A 19,075-nucleotide genomic window follows, 5' to 3' on the forward strand; every position below is an offset into this window, starting at 1 on the left:
CAACATAAGAACAGCCATACTGGATGAGACCAAAGGTCCATCTAGCCCAGTATCCTGTCTTCCCACAGTGACCAATGCCAAGTGCTTCAGAGGGAATGAACAGAACAGGTAAATCATCAAATGATCCATCCCCTGTTCCCCTTTCCCAGTCAAGACAGATTAAAAACAAAACAAACGAGCACCAAACACCTTTATATCACAGTTGTTGCCAAGTATTATATCACAATACTTGTTTCAGAACAGCATGATCGCAATATAAATAAGTTTGTTCATATGTCTATTAAAAGATGCATTACTATGGAAATGACGTTAACTGAAAGACCTGAAAAGCTTCCTATCAGTGACTACTTGTTCTTCCTTCAGGATGTTAACATTGACCTAATCAGAGAGAAGCTTAGTACATTGATATAGAAATTCCAAATAATTGATTAAATATGTGACTTTTTAGTTTGCATACTGTTTAACTCATGTGTTAGCTAAGTTTTCTGATGACAGAACTGATATGGATTTCCTCTTAGTTCCCCACCCTGTATGGCTTGCTGCCTCTGTTAGAGGACACAGAGTCTGACTGGTAGCCCACTGAGATTTATGGAAGTCTTTCTGTTAACTTCAGTGGGCTCTAGATCAGGTCTGTAGTCCAGGATGGAGAGCCAAGAAGCATCCCTGAAGTACAAATTACAGGTTACAAGCTAATGTTTTAATGTGCGGGAGTGGGAGGAGGCGGGGTCCTTGATCCTGAAGTTGATGTGAATTGTGGATGCTCAGCATTTTCCAGAATCAGGCAGCTTGGGAGCAAACTAACAACAACATATTGCACTGTTTAAGAATTGCTTTTCCATGTAGTGCGAGATAAAACTGGCTCCAAAGAGATTACGCTTGGAGAGCAGGCCTGGTGAAGAAGATGAAGGAGAAGATGACTCTGACTCAGATGATGTAACTTCTGCCAAGGCCAGATATTTCAGTTACCTAAAGCAAGGCCTGTATTTTGTGACAGAAATGGAGCGATTTGCTCCTCCACGGAAACGTTCACGCACTATTACAAAGAATTACCGCCTTGTGAGTTTAAGATCTACAACCCCAGAGGAGCTTTACCAGAGAAAGGTGAGATTGAGATCTATACAGCATGAGACTAGGACAACAATAAAGATGAACATAAAATAACTGTTTTTCATTGTTTTAGAAAGACCAGCTTTGATATCTTCCTGTTTTTAATTTTTTTTCTTGTAATACAAGGGTCTAGCCACGTATTTCTAAGGGGTGTATGTGAGTGAGAGAGAAAGAGAGAGAGATATCAACAATACGCAGTGTGTCCACCAGCTGGAAGGCACGTGATTAAAATAGAGAACCTGCATTAATGTAATTCAAATGACAAGTTACTTAAGGATCATTTGAGCAGAAAGTATAAGATTCATTAGACTATGGATGGTGGGCTAAGCTACATCACATTAGACATTTAAAATTAGACTAGAGAAAGCCCTGGTAAATATATTCAGTGAAACAATCCTGTATTGGCCAGGGGACAGAATTAATATGCTATTTTATTTCTTTGATTCTATGGTAATGTCCACTGACATAGATGGTATCATGGTTACAGGGCTAGCTGCACCTCTGTCCCCTCTAGTTTCTCTGAATGCACACCCCACCCCCCAGATATTTTTATCAAGATTTTCATAATATCTAACCTAATCTCCCTCGCTACAGATTAAGACACTATTTCTTGTACTACCTTGGGTGGATGCAGAGAACAAGTGACAGAACAAAGATTAATGGTCTCAAGCTGCAGTGGGGGAGATTTAGGTTGGATATTAGGAAAAGCTATTTCACTAAGATGGTGGCGAAGCACTGGAATGGGTTACCTAGGGAGGTGGCGGAATCTCCAAAGCCCTGGCTGGGATGATTTAGTTGAGAATTGGTCCTGCTTTGAGCAGGGGGTTGGACTAGATGACCTCCTGAGGTCCCTTCCAACCCTGATATTTTATGATTCTATGATCCCTGTCCTCTTTATAACAGCTCTTAATGAATTTGACAACTATCAGGTCCTTGCCCCCCGTCGTCTTTTCTCAAGACTAAACATGCCCAATTTTTAAAACTTTTCCATATAGTTCAGGGTTTAAAATATTTTATCACTTTTGTTGCTCTCTTCTAATCTCTTTCCACGTTTCCCACATCTTTTCTAAAGTATAGTGCCCAGAGATAGAAACAGTATGTTAGCCGAGGCCTCATCAGTGCAGAATAGAGCAGGACAATTACCTCCCATGTCATACCTATGACATGCCTGTTAATACACCCTAGAATGACATTAGCCTTTTATACAATGCATCATATTCACTCATATTCAATTTATGATTCACTCTAACCCCCAGATCCTTTTCAGCAGTATTAACACCTAGCCATTCCATTTTGTTGTTGTTCATTTGATTTTTTGACTTCCTAAGTGTAGTACTTTGCCCTTAATCTTAATTGCATTTCATCTTATTGATTTCAGACCAGTTCTCCATTTGTCTAGATTATTTTGAATTCTAAGTCTATCCTTCAAAGTGCTTGCAACCCCACCCAGCTTGGTGTCATCTGCAAATTTTGCAAGCATGCTCTCCACCCCATTATCCAAGTCCAAGAAAATATTAAATAGTACTGAACCCAGGACTGATGCCTGTGTGACCCCTCCTAGATACACCCTCCCAGTTTAACAGTGAAGCATTGATAACTACTCTGAGTTCGGTCTTCCAACCAGTTGTGCACCCACCTTATTGTAAATTCATGTAGGCCACATTTCCCTATTTTGCTTATGAGTATGTCATGTAGGACTGTATCAAAAGCCTTACTAAATCAAGAAGTAGAATGTTTACTGGTGCCCCGTCCCCACCCCAATCCACTAGGCCAATAACCCTGTCAAAAAAGGAAATTAGATTGGTTTGGCATGATTTGTTTTTAACAAATCCATACTGGCCATTCCTTCTAATCCTATTATCTTCTTGGTGCTTATAAATTAATTGTTTAATAGTTTCTTCCATTATTTTTCCCGGTATTAAAGTTGGGCTGACCAGTGTATAATTTCCTGGCTCCTCTTAGTTCACTCTTCTAAAGGTAGCTACTATGTTTGCTCTTCTCCAATCCCCTGGGACTGCACCTATCCTCGGTGTGATCTCAAAGATAAGGCTATTGGGTCTGAGATTGCTTCAGCTAGTTCCTTAAGTACCCTTGAACGAATCAGGTTCTGCCAACTTGAATACATTTAACGTATCTAAATATTCTTTAACCTGTTCTTTCCTTATTTTGGCTTGCGTTCCTTCCCCTTTCTTGTTATAGTAATTGTGTTGAGTATCTCATCACCATTAATCTTTTTTCTGAAGATGGAAGCAAAATAGACATTAAACCCATCCGCCTTATTGATGTCATCAGTTTTTAAGTCCCCTTTCCCGCTAAGTAAAGAACTTACACTTTCCTTTGTTTTTCTCTTGCTCATAATGTATTTAAGGAACCTCTTTTTATTGCCTTTTATGTCCTGTGTTAGGTGTAACTCATTTTGTGCCTTAGCCTTTCTAATTTTATACCTATGTGCTTATGCTATTCTTTTGTATTCCTCTTACAAATTGTCCGTGTTTCCTATTTTTGTAGGATTCCTTTTTGATTTTCAGGTCATTAAAGAGCTCCTGATGGAGTTGTGATGGCCTCTTACTGTCCTTCCTATCTTCCCTTCTCATTGAGGTAGTTTGCAGTTATTCCTTTAATGTTGTCTCCTTGAGAAATTGCCAGCTCTCCTGAACTCATTTTTCCCTTTTTTTTTTTTTTCCCATGGGACCTTACCTCTCAGTTTGTTGAGTCGGTTAAAATCTGCTTTTTTTGAAGTTCATTGTCCTTATTTGGCTGCTCTTACTCCTTCCTTTTTTTAGAATCACGACCTCATTTCATGGTCACTTTCACTCAAATTGTCTTCTACCCTCAGGTTTGCTCCTAGGGTGGAATTGCACAGTTCTCCCAATCTTAGACCAAGTCCTGAGCTACAGTACCTTGTGTATCAACTGTGCAGGCCCAATTCAATTTTGGCAGAGAAGACTGTGACCAGTAGTGAATATAGTGGCCAGAAACTACTTTAAACCTAAATATTGGGTGTTTTTTTTTAAAAAAGGACCAAAACATATACAGAAAAAGGGTTTTAAAATAACACGCAGTTGACACACATCTATTGTCTAAGGCTTCTTGTTGGTAACTTATGCTGGTTTAACTTCTTCAGACCCTCCAGTTGGGTGCGAATGTGTCAGACTGTTTCCCCTGAATAACTCCCTCTTCTCTTGAGAAACAGTTCCTTTTTAAACCTGTCACAGTTCTTAGCTCTCCAGTATGCACGTGTCTTTACCTGTTCTGGGATTGTCTCTTAACAGCCCCGAGTGTTTGTGGAGAATTTGATATCTTGAGACATTATTTTTCTTTCCTGCTTGTTTTTTCCTTTGGGATCCCTATTTAATTAGACTATTATATTCACTATATATGTGTGTTTGTGTGTGTGTATAGATATAGATAAACACACACAGTATTCACAAATAATTACAGAGCAACTCCATTCTATCAAAGATGTTTATGTTCATGTACTTTGTTTTAGATTGATAATGAAGAATATGGTGAAGCTTTATCTTTGGCTCAAGCATATGGTCTAGATTCTGATCTTGTATATCAAAGACAGTGGAGGAAATCAACTGTTAACATTGCTTCTATTCAAGACTACCTGGTATGTTTTTTAAGTTGAAAGAAATTTCTTAATATCCTTGTAGAAACTGAAATCATGTTCTAATTTATGTAACAAATGTTGATACCAATTTGAAGAGTTGTCCTTCATGAATTTCACCTAAGGCAGAAGGGACTGACCTTGTTAAATTCGCTAGCGGCCGGATCTAAAGCCCGTTGAAGTAAATGGAAAGACTCCCATTTTGTTCAGTGGGCTTGGGAAGAAAATAATGCATCAAGCTGGTGTCTTCATGTTGTCTTAATTATTTAGTTGAAGGTATTGTTGATTTATGAGCCTCAGATAATTTAAAGTTGAAGTTCTGTTGCTAAATTAACATTATCTCTAAGCCAAATGCTAACTGAAAAAATGCCCATAGTAATATTGTACTAGCAATTGTTCTCCATATGTTAGCTAGAACATGCACTGGAACACCTCATAGTGTAATCTTTCACTTCTTGATCACATAAGCAGCCCTTGCTGAAGGAGATGATGCTGAAAATAGCCATATAGTACACTGAGATGGGAGTAATTGTATGCTGTCATCATACTGCAGAATTTTCAGTCAGCACAGAGCTGCCATACTGACTAGGGAGAAGAGTTAGAGCCCTGAGATCCAGGATAACTAGGTTCTATTTCTAGTTCTGTGTCTGAGTTGCTGGGTGACCTTTGTCAAGTCACTTGACATCTGTACCTTAGTTTTCTCCTCTATAAATTGGGAAAAAAATCTTTTGTACAGTGCTTTGTGATCCTTAAATGGAAGGAGAACAGTATTACTTTATTATTTATTGGTTTCAAGTGTAGTCTATCTTGCTACCAAAAGCAATGGTTAGAGATTTAGGAACTCCGAAATTTAAACAAACAGCTTCTGTCCGCTAGTCAGCAAAGATTTATTAGAGTGCTGTAGTGAGGTCTCACTCTACTAATTCATTAATGCTAACCAATACACTGCAGTTAATTTACTGATAGATTAGGAAATGCTATAAATAAAACTAGGCTGTAGTTTTCAAAACAAAATATTTTGATGCATTTTCCTTGCTTTTTTTACTGGTTGATTCTTTTGTTTTAATTCACATTGAGTCTCCCAGTCACCAGACTAAATTGACAAGGTTCTACATGGAAGAGAGGCAGACTGAAAAAATGAAAGACACTGATCTCAGTGCTTTGGTTGGCTATAACATATTCCACTATGCTTACTTCTCACTCTTTGTCATTTGATTAGAGTAAAATTAAGAAGCGGTCCTGGGTTCTTCATGAATGCCTGGAAAGAGTTCCTGAGAATGTGGATGCTGCCAAAGAGTTGCTGCAGTATGGTTTAAAGGGCACAGACTTGGAGGCTCTCATAGCTATTGGAAAAGGAGAAGATGGTGGCAGGTTTGTTGGAATAATTTTTGTGTATCCTGTTTCTCTGCTTTGGAATTATGCAGTGAATTTGTCAGTTAACTACAAACTGAAATCTTAACAGATTTTGCAGGACATGGTTTTTAAAATATGTTCCCATAAGAATAGCTGTAACCAATACTAAAGATAGCAGTCAAGTTCTCTCATGAATGAAAATAAATAAAATTGTGACTTCAGAAGTTGAATGCAATAGAGAGGACATGAATATATAGACAATAATATGGAAGTCAGCACAAAATATTTCCAAAATTCGGCTTCTACTTGGAACAGATTCCTATGTTGATGTTCTTAGACTATTTTGAACCACAGTGTTTACTCCTGGGAGAATTCTGCATCAAAAAATTAAAAATTCTGCACTAAAATATTAAAAATTATGTGCACAATATTTTAAAATTCTGTGTATTTTATTTGTCAAAATAACACCATATAGTCATGCCAGTTTCAATTATTTTGGTAATTTATTTTAAAATACCAGTCAGCAAGTATGCCTGGAACAATACAGACAACAAAAAAGATTCAGGTAATGTTTTTGACAAATAGATTACTTACTATGCATATTAATACAGAATTCTGAGTAATAATGCATTTAAACTACAATACAGAAATGTATTTTCCACACCCACAGCAGCTTTCTGTGTCCCACACTCCCTGTCCCCTCTGTATCCCATGCCTCCTAACGGCCCCACAGGCAGGGCGCTGTGAGGAAGGTGGCCTCTGCTCTCTTCCTATCCGCAGTTGGGACTGTCCCGGGAATGGCTGCTCTCTGTTCTGGTGCCACAGTGGCCCCTGGTGGACGAAAGGCATAACTGCATCACCTTTCTGGCAGGATGTATTTTCTGTGGTGTGTGTGTGGGAATTCTGAGTGGTACATGAATTCTCTGTGTGTGCAGTGGCCCAGAATTCCCCCAAGAGTAAGTGTTGAATAAGCCTTTTTTAATAGCTGCTTTTGCCTTAATTCTTAAGCTATGTAGCTAAAATAAAAAAAAAATGCATCAGGGAAACAAAACATGGTCTGGTTCTGTCTTTTGTACAGAAGATTGGAGAAAAAACAAATGCAGGTCATTCTGTAACAACTCAATACAGTGGTGATATATAATTGCTTCTTGGGTGTATATGTAATAATTACCACATATAGTAGTATGTGCTGTGGAAATAGTATCAGGAACTCTGTTGCTTGTAGAATTTGTAAACTTTTAACAGATGAAAACCTTGTGTATTTTGTGAAGAAAGTGTGAAGAATGCCCTCCCTATAATTTCAGATACTTAGAATACATCACTCAAGCTCACGATAGCAAAATTGTTTTTCAGATAATTAATTTGTTGTCACCAGTTTCAGTAAAAATCAATTCTGATACAAAAGATACAGATGGAAAGTTGTGTAAAATCTGTTGACTGAATAACCAGCTCTTCATATCTTTTTATCAACATTGATTTTTGTTTCTTTCTGCCAGATTTATCTTACCAGGAGAGGTGGACATTGATGAAGTCCCCTATGAAGAATTTTTGTCACCTGATGAAGAAGCAGAAAATAGAAAGGAAAGGGAGGCTAAGAAGCATCAAGAACTGCTTCTATCAGTGAACTTCTCAAAGTAAATTATATGTCAGGTCTAATTTTGCTTAAATTCATAGGTTTATAAATACATAATCCCATGGTCATAATTATCTTAATACATTGTATTTCTTCTTTGGACAATGGTTAAAATTTCAATCAGCACTCTATTATGAAAGTTTTCAGTTTATTGAATTTCTTGTTGCGCTTCCAATATATAGATCTGGTAAAACATTTTTTGTCTTGTTGCCTTCGAATAAATATATATATATATATTTTTAAATAGAAGTCTATTTTTGAAAGTTTAGATACTATGCTAATGTACTGAAGCAATCTTGAAAATGTAGTGGTCTCTTTCTCTCTCTCTCTCTTTCAAAACAGACTAACACTGGAACAAAAGGAACTTTGTCGAAGCAGGCTGAAATTATTAAATTATTTAGATAGACTTGCAACTTATGAGGTGAGGAGATGGGGTTAAGTCCTTAGATCCTGTCTTGTGAATAGCTTATGTTGTTTCTCTGACTTATTTTGTTCTATTTTCAATCTTCTCTATTAGATATCATTGTTTCATCCTGTATTTGTTTGCAGTAATTAAAAAAATACCTGTTGTGCTTAGAAACATTGAATGGGTATAATATTACTGAAATCTTTGATTATGAAAATGGGAAACTTAATGTGTCTCTGGGGAAACATAGCTTATGAAGAAAATGGGTTACCACATATCCCTTGCATCAGTGTTACAGACATTGTAATAGTTAATGTAGAGCCATTCAGATGTACCACTCTACCATGAAAATCTGCTCTAAGCATTTTTCATGAAACACTGTCTGAAATGTCTGAGCCCTGTCTATACTAGCAACTTACAGCAAAAGCCAAGCCACACTGACGGAAATACCAATTTACCTTTTTCAAATACAGACATGCACGTAGCGGCTGTGTTAGATTCTATTAGAAGCAAAACACTTGAAATTTACAGTAAACTTATATGGTAGTAATTTAAGCTTAAAAGTGTTGAGTTGCTACATTCATTTGAGGTTTGAAACTAAACATTCAATGGATTGTTTTTTCCCCTCAATATATGAAATTTCACTTAGTTTGAACAAAGCTAGTGGATTATATGGAATCCAAATTGACTCACAAATTTTAAATTCCCAACTCTCTCTCTCTGTCTCTCTCTCTGTCTCTCTCTCTCTCTCTCTCTCTCTCTCATAAATTTAAATAGTCATTAATGATTTTGTTTACTCTACTTAAACGGACACCATCCACTTGAAATCTAGAGAATAAAAAAAAAAAAAATCAGTAAAAAGCTTCAGCTAGGACAACTGCTCCTATCATCTTGTTGATTTTTGTGTGTGTGTGTGGTTTTACAGTCACAATAGTTAACTGTTTTTCAATTTTTTTTCTTTCCTTTGTTGCTGTGTGGAAGACCCACAGAAATGGCAGGGAGGGGTAATGACTGTTGTGGGGGAACAGAGCAACTGGTTATATACAGAGTACTATGAAATGTACAGAGTAAACTGATGAAACAAAATTTAAGGTGACTCTTAACAATTGTAAGCAAAAAAACCAAACCAAAACAAAAGTGTCCGTTCTGAAGTTGATAACGTCTCTTTAAAGTTAAGTGTGTGCATATTATATGTCCAGGTATTTATTCCAAAAATATTTAGTCTTAAACCTTAATTGCTTAGCCAACTACTAAGACTTCAAAGATGAGTGTTACTGTTAGAATACTTGTATGTACAGCATGACAGTGGAAATGATAGAAATCTACATTGATCATAAATTGCTTCTATAGATAATCATTTTTAGAATAACATACTGAGCTATATTAGTTTTTGGCTAGTGTAAGGGTCCACTCCTTAGGTAATCTAAGATGCAAGAATTTTAATATGACTTTTATCACATACTTATATAATTTTTTTTATTGAACATTTTTTTCTTTTAAAGGAAATCCTTGGAGGGCCTCATGCAGCTGAGCAGAGATATGATGCCGAATTCTTTAAGAAGTTCCGAAATCAGAATATTGTACTTTCAGCAAGAACTTATGCTCGGGTATCAGTATTTTTTTCCCCCCCAAACATTTAAATTGCTGTTTTTGTTAACACTAACTAATTCCCCATCACCACATACTGAAATGCATCCAATTTTTTTTTCTGTTTTGAAGCTATGAGTGATTTTAAAAATCGGAATAATATATCTTGAATGTTGTATTTGATTATCTTTGTCTGACTGTAAAATGGGACAAGATTCCTCTGCTCTGTCAAGCTTCCAGATTATGAAAACTTTTAAATGAAATAAATGTTTTAGTCACTCATAGTCTTTAAAAATGCATGATGATATCAGAATAGTAGTGTTTGCTGAGCAGTAATTGGTAAGCAGAATCATTCTTAAACTGTTTTCATAGTGTAAAACAGAATATTTTATATTTTCTGATGTAGGAAAGCAATGTGAGAGCCCTAGAGATCTTGTTTACGTACCATGGTTCAGACCTGCTTCCACATCGGCTGGCAATTCTCTCTAATTTTCCAGAGACCACTTCACCACATGAGTATTCCTTTTTGCTGCCTGAAGCTTGGTAAGAAAGCATTTTCTCAATATCAGTTACTGGACTGCATTTTCTTTTTAGAACATGTTGAGAGATTTTATTCTAAAAGTGTGGCTGTAAACTTAAAAACAATTTGAAAACGAAGTGTGGGTTTGTGTCTGTATATAGTTGTTGACCAGCATCAAGAGAGCACTTTGGAATTTACTTCTTGAATCTCTTTACTTTCTACTTAATATAGTTGTCACTCAGTGTAAATAGATAAGAATCAGTGGCTTTCTACCTCTTGCTTGCAGAGATTTTTCAGGATATATGGTAAATCTTTAGGTGTTGAGATCATTTAAATGTACTTGCCTCCTTTTCACATAATAGACCCTGTCAGGGGAAGTGTCCACTCTGACTTCCCTTAAGAAGGCCTGTCTAGCACTCTGTACAGTTTATCAAATGCTGTGCTTCAGTGGGTGCATGGGAATCTTTCCATAATTTGTTTGTAACTGCATTGAGGTCCTCGGGTGTAAGGCAAAGTAGAAATACAAATTATTATTATACATTCTTTAAATTAAGAAATAACTGAAGTGTGGAAATTTTACCTGTTGCTACTGACTTAAAGTGATTCAAGAAACTTGGCAGACTACCTCAGAGGAAGAGAGAGCATGAGGTCAATAGTCTAAAATTCAGATTTCACATACAAAATGGTTTTTAAATTAGGTTTTAATTCCTTCATCTTCTGTTTTATGAGCGATCTCCCAGATCCAACATCAGAAATCTTGAAGCTTCTTCAGAATTCCCTAAATGTCCCGTTTCCATCTCTATTGACATCTATAGACACTGCAGGATGCTGTTACATGTTTTCTCAGTCTGTCATTGATTGTGAAGCTATTACCACAATCTATGAAGATGAGGGGAAATGTACTGATAGGTTCTCTACGACTCCTTGTCTCCCAGGAAAAAGTTCAAGACCACTGATTTCGCTATATAAAAGCTTATGAACAAGGCTATTCTCTTTTCCTGGATTAAATACAGCCAAATTCAATATCTCAGTTTCTGAGAAAAGAATGGAAAGCCTAATTTCTCTGGTATTATAACAACAATGTTTTCTAATCATAAAGAAATAATTTTCAACAGACTCCTTCTGAGTGTCTGACTAAAACATCTATATATATTTTGCTTTCATGAGTATTTACTTTTTTTTTTTTTTGCCTTTTGGAAATTGCCATTATATATACAACATACGTAAGGAATAGGTTCGGTAGCATAACTGATCTAAAACCACCAAAGCATTTTGGGCTACACACTGTTTCTACAGGTAACTACTTCAAGATATTTCATACTGTATCTATATGAAACAGAGAAGTCAAATTAGATTTTCTTCATAACTTTAAGCTTTCAGAACAAAAACAAGAGCAGAAAGCCCTTATGTATAACAATCAATGCTACTGCATCTGAGCTTCTATGGCTATCATCATAGTGGCCTTTTTTAATATTTCCAGATCTCTCAATCTTTTCTGTCAGTGTATGTTGACTTGAAGCATTTATTTCTCATTTGGGAAGAAATTGATTGACTTTTGAAAACTGTGAAATGGGATTTAAGTCTATTTATCCTTCAGTATCCACTGTATTTAAGCAGTTATTAAGAAAAAATGATTATTTAGACAGCAGCATAATACAAATAAAAGAACTAAAAGATATCTGTATAATTGTCTAACTTAGGTCCTTATTATCCTCATAACACCCTTGTGAGGAAGGGAAATATTATTAATCCTTTTTTACGGATAAGGAATTAATGCACAGAGTGACTATGACAGTCCAAAGTCACACAGGGTGTCTGCTTTGAGTCCCAGGCTACCACCCTAATCACTGGACCTCATTGTTCCTGTCCTGCAACATATTAACAGATTCTGAATTCTAGTTTTGCTGACAGTGTTAAATCATTCCATTTTTAGATGAGTTGTTCTACCACTTGCTGTTTAAAACTTGGAACTTTTTAATTTCCAAAACTTTATAGGATACTTTTCATTTAATGGGAAAAATAGTAATATGAATACATTTAAGGTAATACAGAAACAAGCTTTATAATGCACAACAAATCTGAGATCAAAAGGGCTTCACTTATCTATCTGAAATGCATGTGTGTAAGGACTGCATGCCTTGGAATACAAAATATACAAGTCTTAATAATTACACTGAGATTACTGCAGGCTTTACTTGCACACATTTACAGAAATAGCAGTTATAGTATAAAATGGAGGAAAATTTTTGATGTACAGTTTTTGATGTAACAAATGTTACTGATTATCACCTTCTGAATATTGAAACCATCTTGATGGTTTAATTTTCCTTGGAACTTAGTTTTATCAAAGGTTTGAAAATGGATGAAAACACACATTCCAATAAATGTTTACTCAGTTTCATGCTATAAATTTTAGGTTTAAGACTCTTGAATATATTTTATGTATTGATTATCATTTGATTTACACGATGAACCTATATCAGTCATTTGCAGTTTCTACTTTTTGTTGTGTTTTGAACCTTTCTGACTTGAATAAGGGTCTCTGAGGAAAACTTGTAAGGTAGAGGTAACAGAATGGAGCTATGCCTATTAAACCAATAGAACATATCTTCATGAGATTTTTTGCCTTTGTGTGGGTGACTGAATTTTAATATGATTGCAAAGTAATGACCTCATTTTTGTGTGACAAATGCTGTAACTAAAAATGAAAACAGCCACTTGGATTTCTTCAGATCTATGCCCTTACACTTTGTTGCACACTTTTCAGATGTGGTTTGGAGACTGGTTTAACTCTGAGAAATATTTAGGTGGCTATGACTAAAAGAACACTGTACATTAGAAAGTGAATGAAAGAAAGAACAACTTAGAATGCTACTTCTAGAACTCTTGAATACTGTAGAGTTTCCATGAACTAGAGTAAAATAAATAAAGAGTCATAACTGATATTTGCTGACATATGGGCCATCTAAATGTGTAGCTAGCTAAGCTGCTAATTTATTGAGCCCGCTCCTGAATTGTAACTAAAGGCAGAGGTACAGCTGGTTGAAATTGTAACGCATGATACTGCTAACTCACTAAATTATTAAAATATGTACCATAGAGCAGGAGTTCTCAAACTGTTTTAGAGTGTGAACTACATCTTAATCTAGAGATCGTCTTATGGACATTTCCACGTCGATTATTAGCAAGCAGACCACCTTCTTCCAATTTGAAGTCCCCTAACATCCCTGTAAAAAATAAAAATAAAAATGCGGCAATAGATTACATTAAAAAAATTAGGGAACTATTTAATGGTGTCTTTCAAGGCAGTTTAGCAGCTAGAAACAAGGAGTCCCAGCACCATGTGAGCAGCTAGCTCCCCAAAGGCCCCTTTTTAAAAACCTTTTCCTCAAATAAGAGTCTGTTACTAAAGATATTCCTGAGCTTTTATCACAATGAAAACAGTACGTTTAAAAGAATAAATGAATTACAAAGGGTAAAATTGTCAAAGGCAGCTAATTCCCATTTTCAGGAGTCAGTCATATGGAAAGTCAATGTGACTAGGCTCCTAAATGCCTAAGTCTTTCTTGAAAATGGGACTTAGGCTCCTAAGTTTAGGTAAAATTGTCAAAAGTGCCTGATAGTTCTGCTGGTGTTTAAGATTGTAGAAAAAAAAGTATAAGATTGTGTCTGAGAAATAGCATTTGATCTTGTAATTAATAATTGTATTATAATGCACACAAAAGAGCAGAGTTAAGGTTTGTAATTACTGATTTATGGATGCTTAAGAATGCAGTCTTAATGTTTCTTCACACAGTTTTTAAATGGAATATTACAATATATGAGAAGTAAAGTGTGCAAAATGCATATTGCAGTATCTTTGGTACTGCCATGTTAAAAAAAAAAAAAAGATTCTGCATTTTAGAAAAATAAAAATTTATCGGTGATCCAAAAGATGTATAGCGATCCTGGGAACATATAGAGAATCTGTTTTTCATCCTGAAAATACAGTAGGACCTTAGGGTTATGAATACCTTGGGAATGGAGGTTGTTCGTAACTCTGAGTAAAACATTCTGGTGGTTGTTTCAAAAGTTTACAACTGAACATTAATTTAATGCAGCTTTGAAACTTTACTATGCAGAAGAAAAATGCTGCTTTCCCTTTTTTTTTTTTTTTAAATAGTTTACATTTAACCCTGTACTGTACTGTATTTGCCTTTTTTGGTCTCTGCTGCTGCCAGATTGTGTACTTCCAGTTCCAAATGAGGTGTGTGGTTAACTGGTCAGTTTGTAACTCTGGTATTTGTAACTGAAGTTCTACTGTAAACTTTTCTAAAAGTTATTTCCTGGATTTGACTCTTTTTACTGTTAAGTTTATGTAGAGTGGATGAGCTTACATGCTTTCACAGTAGATCATCCTTACTTTAAAATCCTTACTCTGTCATAATTAGAAGACTTTTTTGCTTTAAGTTGTTTCATACTAGTGTTTCAATTATAAAAATAGATTTGAAGTGTAGAGCTCAGAGCTCATAAATCAGAATCGAGTAGACTTCATTATCTAGTAGTTGCAAGGAACATTTTTGAAGTCTTATCTCAGAAAGACAAGTTTCAGAATATCTAATAGAGCCTTTATTTTTCCAGCACTGCAGGTTAAGCTTTTTCTTATGTCAAAGCATACTTTTCCAAATGGCTTGTTTCCTGCATTAAAGAGGCTTATTAATACATCAAGCTTTTTTCCCTTTCCCCACTCACAATATTCTTCACAAAAAAAAAAAAAAAAAAAAAAAAACCAAAAACGGGGAGAACTGCTTCTTGAGTAGAAATTGGCCAAGTACTTACTATATCTGATATTTGCAGAATGTCCCCTTTGGCCAACTAGCAAATATTAGAACATCACTGATTTTTGATGACTAAATCAATTGTTCTTTCCGATCTATTAAGACAGCTATTAGGACCATAAAAAGAGAGAGGAAAAATGAACAGGGTGTTTAATTGCTAACTATTAACTAACTGATATTGCTTTGGTAATTGTATTGTGACAACCTGAGGCAGGAGCAAGAGGAAGGAAAGGTGGGTACCTTTGAAAAGCCTGTTTCTCTTTTTGTTTTGTGTGCACATGTAGTTGTTTCCAGCCTACACTGTTGACTTCCATATTCCAAAAATGTTGTTCCTTTCCCTGATTAGTAAGTCAGTTTCCCAAGCACTTTTGCTGCCCTATGTATATGATAAAGTACTTAATCTTTGGCCTTAGCAGCAGCTGTGAAGAGTTGTGCAATCATGGGTCAAGATAGTCCTTTTCCTCTTCTCATGTTTAAATTTGTGTTAAATTTATGGCCACCCTTCATAGTCCTGGGGTGGATTTGCAGACTCTCTAGCCTGACTGATATATATGGTGATCTTAGCACTAGAAGGTGTGTCCTGGGGAATACTACATATACACATTTTTCCTTCTTAAAAACTTCCTTTTGGTGCACTCTCTGTAAACTGCAAAGAGGCTGAACGATGCAACTTGCTAACAGATAACTGTCATTGCTTGGACAACTGCAAAATGGAGATGGGATGGGAGGTACTGGGTGTAAGTCAATCCCATTCTCAGTACCTTTTACAAAGACATATTTTATATATATATAATATTAAAAAAAACATTCCCTGCTGCGAAGCTAAGGCTCTACACAAATAATTAAAATAGGTTCATAATAGATAACTAGTAATTTGAATTGGAACTCTTCATCTGTAGTACACTAGATCAGATTTGGCCCAATTCTATATTAACAAAGTTACCACCTCATGCCTGTTCCTCAGTCTACTTGTATTTGAGATAGGATGATCGTCTTCGAGTTCCTTGTAGACCTATACTCCAGGTGGACATGGTACCAAATTACCACCAAAAGTAACACCCTTGTTGTTAGTTGTAGCAGAAATCCCAAGGGTGGAATGGGCATGCAGACTGAATTACCTCTTTTTCTGGGGAAACATGCATTGCCACTGGACATGCTATATCCATTCCTAGGGCAAATTACATGACTTTGTTCTTTAACTGCTATCAGTACAGCACATTTCACGAGCTCTACATTCATGTGTACACAAAAAATAAATGTCAATATGATAATTAAAACATCACAAAATATGCATTCTAAGCCCAACAAAATATATTCCATACCAACATTCCCAACAAAAGTGAGCACTCATGCTCTCTCTCTCTCTCTCTCTCTCTCTCTCTCTCTCTCTCTTGTGTTAAAATTATTTAGTGCCCTGTGCAACTTTCAGGCCGTGGTTGAATGTATGTAAAAATAACGTATGACCAATTATTCATAGGTAGTTTTTCAAAAATTGGAATTTCATTACTTGTACACTTCATACTCTAAGAGAAACAGATGACCCTATTTATGAGCTACCATTTCTGCTGAAACCAAAGGAGTTCCTCTTTCAAAACCCCATTTCCCCCACAGAAGCACCATCCTATGCTCCCACCAAGAATTTGTAATGTAGCAGATTTTTTTTTTTGTAATGTAACCTTCATGAAAAAATAGTAATTGCCTATTAAATTAGAATGATATATCGTTTTGGTTTAGTAAATTTTATACAGCCTATTTCAGTTCATGAATTTTTCTCACCACTTTTGACTCCTGGAAGAACTTTAAAGCAAGGACCTTTTTTTCCAGCATAACTTTATTTTTGTAATGAAATATTGCCATATATGGAATAGCTCGTGTATTGTAGTGGCTATGGAAACAAGATTAGAGCAGTACATCCCTCTTTGTTATTCTCAGGAGCAGCATAATGAGATTTCATTTTTTCCTATAAAAATGAAAAGCTGATTAGACAACCTAATCAAAATGAAATTAATGAATGTGTGATTCAGTCTTACATTGCTTTTAGGTAGCGAATATTGAACATAAAAGTACTTGGCTTTGTACTTTTGAAATAGGTTTTGTTCTTTTCATTAATAAACTGCTGTGAGAAGGCATCTGCAACATTCATAAAATTTGAAAGCATCTTTACTGACTCTTACATTGTTGTAACAGTAACTGCTGTGGTCTTGTGGTTGGAGGAGGATGGAGTGTTAAATTATGTTTCTGGACTTGCTATTTACTAGCTGTGACCTTGGACAACTCATCTGAGGCCTGTGGTGATCAGTAGATTAGGCAATTAATTTGTTTATCTATTCCTTAGTGTTACCTCATCTGTAAATAGAGTAATATTTCTCTACCTCACAGAACTGTTTAAGCTTCCTTAATATTTGTAATGTGCTGTCCAAGTGCAAATAATCTTTTCTGTGATCTTATTTTGTATTATCATAGCTCCCAAAAACTCCAGTTGTGGTGAGGGCCTCGTGCTGTATACTCTACCTAGTAGACTGTAAACTCTTCAAGAAAGGACTATTTTTGGTAAAATTAAAACAATGGGGCATTGGCCTCTAGATGCTATCATAATACAAATAATAAATAACATATAGCAAGACTCAGTCACTGCTCTGAAGCATTTACAATCTAATTCTAGCTGTAACAAACGGAGGGGTTGGAGAGAGGGGACATGGAGTATTTTGTTTTTTTGTTTTGTATTCTGGCTAGTAGGCCTGTTTAGTTGGTGGTTTGGATAAATTTTGCAAGTCAAACGTCTGTCTCGGAGAAGTAACGAGGCAGACAGAGGGAAAATAGCTCTTTTCTAATGCCTATTTTAATGGATACAATTAGAGTCCTTAGCTTATTGTTAAAACTATTGCCACTGGGATTTAAGAGATAATCTCAGTGGAAAATAATGCCCTTCCCTGCATTATAAATACATAACCAGAGCTTTTTTTCCTCTACTCTTAATTTCCTTTTCCTTTTTACTGCATTAAACTACCATGTTGCAACATTATAGCTGACACTTTAAACTCACAAAAGTCAGGGAATTCAAATGTATCGTTCCCCCAACAGCCATAATTCAGTTATATTGCACATTATACTGGTAGTAAAAATCAACACTTTAAGATGGTAACTTTTATGTATATTCCTCTGTTTTCGCTCTCAACTTTCCCAAATACTACTACTGGGCTGAAATTGTCCTTACTTGTTTTCAGCTTCAAGATGAATCTTTACTGGATCTTTGAATGAAATCCATTCAGCTGCTTGAGGTGGGGACAGGAATACTTTCTTAATAATTCAAACATAATTCTCCTGGTAAGGTCACCCAAGCCAGACAGATAGAAGGATAGAGACCAGACAAAAATCAGTCTCCTGGTCCTCCAACCCATTGGGAGTTGGGCATGATGTTGACAGCCTAATTCCATAGAACAGTTTTATTATGGGAACAGAAGAACAAATAAGACACCAAATATTGATCCTTAACCTCAAATGGACAGCATGATGGATATCGGCCAAACTCTTCTGACAGGATGCTGTTATCCTGAAGATCTCACTGCTGCAGGCTCATTCCAAACTTCAGGTTAGTTTTTGAAATGTGAGGACTGTTACAGATTGGGAAGTCAGCCCAAGAAATGGAAAATTACAATTTAGACATCCTTCGTATGAGTGAATGCAGGTGGCCAGGTGCAGATAAAATGAAAATGAAAAACAGAAATAAATATGATTCACTCTTGGACACCAGATAGAAGAATAGAAGAAGTTGCATTGATTTTGAAATCTACCACACAAAGAACCATTTTAGACTGGGAACTGGTTAATGGCAGTAATGTACGAGATTTCAAACACACTATATATACGTGATAGTTATTCAATGGTATGCCCCAGTGAATGTATATGGTGAGGAAGATGAAGATACTTTCAGTAACATTCTTCAGGATCTCATCAACAAAGGCCCACAACATGATTTTTATTGTAGGGTGATACGAATTCTGTAGTTGGGATAGTCAGTCATGGCATGATGGACATAATG

The 19,075-nt window shown here is 35.9% G+C and overlaps 1 protein-coding gene across 6 annotated transcripts in view; it reads left to right on the forward strand.

The window, feature by feature from the left end:
- The window catches only part of NBAS (NBAS subunit of NRZ tethering complex), a 383,144-nt gene that overhangs the window by 70,160 nt on the left and 293,909 nt on the right, over window positions 1-19,075 (forward strand). For all 6 annotated transcript variants that reach the window (XR_010599418.1, XM_005293091.5, XM_065587676.1 and 3 more), the window contains exons 15-21: window positions 844-1,101; window positions 4,598-4,723; window positions 5,940-6,091; window positions 7,570-7,707; window positions 8,049-8,127; window positions 9,615-9,719; window positions 10,106-10,242. Coding sequence is in view for 5 of the 6 variants with exons in the window: in XM_005293091.5 (XP_005293148.2) it covers window positions 844-1,101; window positions 4,598-4,723; window positions 5,940-6,091; window positions 7,570-7,707; window positions 8,049-8,127; window positions 9,615-9,719; window positions 10,106-10,242 (995 nt within the window). In the remaining variant the exon portion in view is untranslated. The remainder of the gene's footprint in view (window positions 1-843; window positions 1,102-4,597; window positions 4,724-5,939; window positions 6,092-7,569; window positions 7,708-8,048; window positions 8,128-9,614; window positions 9,720-10,105; window positions 10,243-19,075) is intronic.

The sequence above is a fragment of the Chrysemys picta genome, chromosome 3 (genome assembly GCF_011386835.1).
Source record: "Chrysemys picta bellii isolate R12L10 chromosome 3, ASM1138683v2, whole genome shotgun sequence".
NCBI lineage: Eukaryota > Metazoa > Chordata > Testudines > Emydidae > Chrysemys > Chrysemys picta.